Genomic DNA, 6,481 nt, shown 5'->3' with positions numbered 1-6,481 from the left:
TAATAGGTGCAGCATGAAGAGGAGCACCAATATCAGCAATAATAGGTGCAGCATCAAGAGATGGAGCAACATCAGCAGTAATAGGTGCAGCATCAAGAGGAGCACCAACATCAGCAGTAACGGGTGCAGAATGAGGAGGAGCATCAACATGAGCAGTAATAGGTGCAGCATCAGTAGGAGCAGCAACATCAGCAGTAATAAGTGCAGCAGGAGGAGGAGCAGTAATATCAGTAGTAATAGGTGCAGCATGGAAGAGCATCAATATCAGCAGTAATAGGGACAGCATCAGGAGGAGCAGTAATATCAGCAGTAGTAGGTGCAGCATGAAGAGGAGCAGCAATATCAGCAGTAATAGGTATAGCATCAGGAGGAGCAGTAATATCAGCAGTAATAGGTGCAGCATGAAGAGGAGCAGCAACATCAGCAGTAACTGGTGCAGCATCAAGAGATGGAGCAACATCAGCAGTAATAGGTGCAGAATCAAGTGGAGCACCAACATCAGCTGTAATAGGAGCAGCATCAAGAGGCGCATCATCACCTGCAGTAATAGATGCAGCATCAAGAGGAGCAGTAATATAAGCTGTATAGGTGCAGCATGAAGAGGCACATCAACATCAACAGTAATAGGTGCAGCATCAAGAGATGCAGCAACATCAGCAGTAATAGGTATAGCATCAGGAGGAGCAGTAATATCAGCAGTAATAGGTGCAGCATGAAGAGGAGCAGCAACATCAGCAGTAACTGGTGCAGCATCAAGAGATGGAGCAACATCAGCAGTAATAGGTGCAGAATCAAGTGGAGCACCAACATCAGCTGTAATAGGAGCAGCATCAAGAGGAGCATCATCACCTGCAGTAATAGGTGCAGCATCAAGAGGAGCAGTAATATAAGCTGTATAGGTGCAGCATGAAGAGGCACATCAACATCAACAGTAATAGGTGCAGCATCAAGAGATGCAGCAACATCAGCAGTAATAGGGGCAGCATCAGGAGGAGCAGTAATATCAGTAGTAATAGAAGCAGCATCAAGAGGAGCACCAACATCAGCAGCAATATTCGCAGCATCAAGAGGGTTATCAATATCAGCAGTAATAGGAGCAGCATCAAGAGGAGCACCAACATCAGCAGTAACAGGTGCAGCATCAATAGGAGCAGCAACTTCAGCAGTAATGGGTGCAGCATCAAGGGGAGCATCAACATTAGCAGTAACAAGTGCAGCATCAGTAGGAGCAGATATCAGCAGTAATAGGTGCAGCATGAAGAAGCACATCAACATCAGCAGTAATAGGTGCAGCATCAGGAGTAGCAGTAATATCAGCAATAGTAGATACAGCATCAAGAGGCACTTCAATATCAGCAGTAATAGATGCACAGTCAAGAGGAAAATGAACATCAGCAGTAACAAGTGCAGCATCAATGGGCGCACCAACATTAACATTAATAGGAGGAGCATGAAGAGGAACACCAACATCAACAGAAATAGGTGCAGCATCAATAGGAATATCAATATCAGCAGTAACAGGAGCAGCATCAAGATGAACACAAATATCAACAGTAATAGGCACAGCATCAAGAGGACTATCAACGTTAGCAGTAATAGGTGCAGCATCAAGAGGAATATCAACATTAGCAGTAATAGGAGCAGCATCAAGACGAACACCAACATCAACAGTAATAGGTGCAGCATCAAGAGGACTTTCAACATTAGCAGGAATAGGTGCAGCATCAAGAGGAATATCAATATCAGCAGTAATAGGTGCAGCATCAAGGGAAGTGGCAAAATCAGCAGTAATGGGTGCAGTATCAAGGCGACCATCAACTTCAGCAGTAACAAATGCAGCATCAAGAGGAGCAGCAATATCAGCAGTAATGGGTGCAGCATCGAGAGAGCATCAACACCAGCAGTAATAGGCACAGCATCAAGAGAAGCATCAACATCAGCAGTAAAGGGTGCAGCATCAAGAGGAGCACCAACATCAGCAATAATAGGAAAAGCATCAAGAGTAGCAGCAACATCAGCAGAAATAGGTGCAGCTTGAAGAGGAATATCAATATCAGCATTAATAGGAGCAGCATCAAGAGGAGCACTAACATCAGCAGCAATATGTGCAGCATCAAGAGGAGTATCAATGTCAGCAGTAATAGGTGCAGCATCAAGCCGAGCATGAACGTCAGGAGTAACAGGTGCAGCATCAAGAGTAGCAGCAACGTCAGCAGTAATGCGTGCAGCATCAAGGGGAGCATCAACAGCAGGAGTATCAAGTGTAGCATCAAGAATAACAGCAACGTCAGAAATAATAGGTGCAGCATCAAGAGTTGCAGCAACATCAGCAGTAATAGGTGCACCATCTGGAGGAAAAGTTATCAGCAGTAATAGGTGCAGCATCAAGAGGAACAATAACATCAGCAGAAATGGGTGCAGCATCAGGAGCAGCATCAGTATCAGCAGCAAAGTTAGCAGCATCAAGGAGAACATGAGCATCAGGAGTAATAGGTGCAGTATCAAGAGTAGCATTAACATCAGCAGTAATGGGTGCAGCATCAAGGTAGCAGCAACATTAACAATAAGAGGTTCAGCATCAAGAGGAGCATCAACATCAGCTGTAATGGGTGCAGCATCAAGGGGAGCATCAACATCAGCAGTAACAAGTGCAGCATCAAGAGAAGCAGCAATGACAGTAGTAATAGGTGCAGCATCAAGAGTTGCAGCAACATTAGCAGTAATAGGTGTAACATCAAGAGGAGCATGAGCTTCGGTAGTAACAGGTGCATCAACACCAGCAGTAATAGTTGCAGCATCAGTTGGAGCAGCAACATCATCAGTAATAGGTGCAGCATCAAGAGGAGCATCAATATCAGCAGTAACAAGTGCAGCATCAAGAGGAGCAGCAACATCAGCAGTAATGGGTGCAGCATCAAGAGAAGCAGCAACGGCAGCAGTAATAGGCGCAGCATCAAAAGGAGCATCAACATCACCTGTAATAGTTGCAGCATCAGTTGGAGCAGCAACATCAGCAGTACGAGATGCAGCATCAGGAGGAGCAACATCAGTAGTAATAGGTGCAGCAGCAAGATGAACAGTAATATCAGCAGTAATAAGTGCAGCATCAAGAGGAGCAGCAATATCAGCAATAATAGGTGCAGCATCAGGATGAGCAGTAATATCAGCAGTAATAGGTGCAGCATCAAGAGGAGCAGCAACATCAGCAGTAACAAGTGCAGCATCAAGTGAAGCAGCAATAGCAGCAGAAATGGATGCAGCATGAAGAGGAGCACCACCATTAGCAGTAATAGATGCAGCATCAAGAGGAGCAGCAGCATCAGCAGTAATAGGTGTAGCATCAGTTGGAGCAGTAATGTCAGCAGTAATAGGTGCAGCATCAAGAGGAACATCAACATCAACCAGAAATGGGTGCAGCGTCAAGTGGAGCACCTACATCAGCAGTAATTGGTGCAGCATCAAGAGGATAATCAATAACAGCATTAATAGGTGCAGCATCAGGAGGAGCAGCAACATCAACAGGAATAGGTGCAGCATCAAGACGAGCAGCAACATCAGCAATAAGTGTGTAGCATCACAAGGAGCATGAATATCAGTAGTGACAAGAGCAGCATCAGGAGGACCAGCAACATCAGCAGTAATAGGTGCAGCATCAAGAGGAGCAGCAGCAATGATCTCAACTCTCCTATGAGCCGATACAACAGAAAGGAAGGCAGGTCCATGGTCCATGTTCAGGGGTTTGTTGGTGTGAGACATGTGCTGATCAGAATGCTGCTCCTTGATCTTCTTTCCTCAGATAATTTAAGTTGTTTGCAAAAGGCACTGGGTGGCTGATTCCTATTTATAAATGATTTTGACATATCAGTTAAAAGTCACAGCTTACAGCAACTAGATAGGTGAAAAAAATAGGTAATCTTCAGGCTTGAGATGCTTTTTACTGTAAAGAAAAGAGACAGCTATTTATTTCCTTCTGTCTGATGATTTCTCTCAAAACATTCACACCCCAAGCTGTTCAATTATTTGGGATCAATTCACATAGTTAATGGTAGGCAGTGTGCCTTTGTCATTGATAACGGGCTATTACTTTGTGAACCAATCAACTACTTGTTGCCAGCCAAAGCTCAATTTGTACACACACAAACTAAGTTTCCAGTCTGAAGATCTCCTCGTGGGTCTGCTCCTGGGCCTGTCCAAACTGGCCATTAATAGGTACAGACAGTGGGCCATGGAAGGGGTTGTTAGGGCCGACTGCCTGCCCCTCTTCCGCAGTTACGTTAGAGCCCGGGTGTCTCTGGCAAAGGAGAACGCAGTGTCTACCAACACCCTGGAGTTGTTCAGGGCGCCGTAGGGAGTGGAGTGCATTATTTCCCCCTCTAATTCTATTTTGATTTAATCCTTGCCCTCCCCTTCACTGTTTGATCACACAGCATTGCCCTTTGATGTGAAGGGCACTGCTTGTCACTGGCAACTCGAGTGTTTCCTTTCTTCCTGGTGGTGGAAATTTGAATAAAGATTTGTGCACCTTGTGTCTTTCACTGTGTCTCACACCTGCACACACACAGCATGGGTGCTGGGGAAAAAATAAGCAAAAAAAACCTAAGCTTCCAGTACTATTTGAACAATCAGCTTTTTAGCAAGTAGCAGCATTGTGTCAGGTTATTTGTTTTTAAAAATTGCAGCAAACTTTCAACAGCCCTGACTTTTTAATATTGCTCTTTCTCTACTTCAGTCTACAGTTGTAAATGCAGAAAAAAAGGTCTTTACAATGTTGACTGAACCAAAACCTGATTAGCATGAGCAACCAAGCGAGCTGTAAATTCATTATTTTAAGTTTATTAAGGTACTTTCACTTTCTATCAAGTTTCTGGAATGCTATCCAAATATCGTGTGCCTTATTGATTTTAATTTTATCACGTTAAGAGTTAGGAGTGTGTTAATAGTTTACAATATGGTTTGCAGCATTTAATGGGAGCAAAACTGTAAACTTCACATGTGGTTGACATATATTTCAGCAAATAATGAATCTATTTTACACAGAAATCATAACTTTTAAAACATGTAACAACAAAAAGTCCTACTCAAAGCATGTGTTATTTGTTATTATTAAAAGAAACAAAAATATTTTTAATTTTAATGATGAAAGCAATATTATGTGTTCATAAATGATATTAATGAGTTAAGATGGATATATGCAAAAAACTAATATGTGAATAGGTCAGTCTTTATTTGTTGAATCCTATATGTAAGAGCAACCATTGCACTTCCAATGGCATCTTACCTTTTATCACACTGTTTAGGATGGGCTGAAGGGCTAAACTTGTTGATGATATTTGACAGCTGCATGACCTTGAATGAGTTCTGTGACCAGTCCTGTCTGTGCTGAAGACAGCATAAACAAAACTTGTTTTCTGTAGTTGGAAATAGTTTGTTTTCTTTATCTACTTTTCTGTGCTGGCTGTTTGTTACACTGTAGAAGTTTCGTTCCGAGTTTTTGGACTTCACATCAGACTGGGATCATGAACGGTGCCAGGAACAATCCTAAGCCTCCAGCCAGCCATCGATTGAGGGATTCCCCAATGAGCAGGAGAGCATGAGGCTCGTTGCTTACTTCTTCCTATTTCATCTTTTTTATAAAATAGTTATTCATATTTCAGTACCTTTTCCCCTTTCTTTCCCTTTTCTTTATTATTACTAAACAAGTATTCATATCTCAGTAAATTTATGTTATTGAGTCTTCGCTTAACTACATTTAACCAAATCCAAAGAATTGCTTGGAAATACTATGTGATCCAATAAGAGTGTCGACATGGATACCAACATTATACATGGGGACACTTCCCACCATATATGCGACAGGTACTCATGTGACTCAGCCAACTTTGTCTATCCCATGCGCTGCAGGCAAGGATGCCCTGAGGAATGGTACATTGGTGAGGTCAAGCTATGATAACAGATGAATTGACACTGCATGACAATCACCAAGCAGGAGTGCTCCCTCCCAGTCGGGGAACACTTCAGCAGTTCAGGACATTCAGCCTCATACCTCTGGGTAACCATCCTCCAAGGTACACTTCGGGATGGGCAGCAATGCAAAGTAACCAAGCAGAAGCTGATAGCCAAGTTCAGTATCCATGGGAAAGGCCTCAACCAGGAACTTGGGTTCATGTGGGTTCACGTCACACCATGGTTGACTCCACTGCACTATACACTCTCTCTCACACACACACAGGCACGGACACACACATACTCCTCCATACTCACATACTAACATAGACCCTCTCTCATATGCACACACATGTACCCCCCTGCACTCACACCCACGCATGCACCCTCACACAGGCTTATACCCCTTCAGACTCACACACATAATTGACCAACTTACATACACACATACAAACACACTTTCACATGTACTCACACCCACATGCACACACTCACATGCACACACTCACTTTGTCACTCCTGTATGCACACTAATATA

General features: G+C 43.3%; 1 protein-coding gene across 1 annotated transcript; it reads right to left on the bottom strand.

The window, feature by feature from the left end:
- Positions 1-1,219: 1,219 nt before the first annotated feature.
- Positions 1,220-6,133, bottom strand: LOC132817355 (calphotin-like). Its single transcript, XM_060827764.1, has 3 exons — positions 6,044-6,133; positions 1,899-3,432; positions 1,220-1,818 (listed from the first exon to the last, which is right to left on the bottom strand). The coding sequence occupies exons 1-3, from the start codon at positions 6,131-6,133 to the stop codon at positions 1,220-1,222; spliced, it is 2,223 nt and encodes a 740-aa protein (XP_060683747.1).
- Positions 6,134-6,481: the final 348 nt, after the last annotated feature.

Source organism: Hemiscyllium ocellatum, chromosome 7 (assembly GCF_020745735.1).
Source record: "Hemiscyllium ocellatum isolate sHemOce1 chromosome 7, sHemOce1.pat.X.cur, whole genome shotgun sequence".
Lineage (NCBI taxonomy): Eukaryota > Metazoa > Chordata > Chondrichthyes > Orectolobiformes > Hemiscylliidae > Hemiscyllium > Hemiscyllium ocellatum.
Note: the sequence above shows the minus strand (reverse complement) of the source record. Positions and strands in the feature narration are given on the sequence as shown.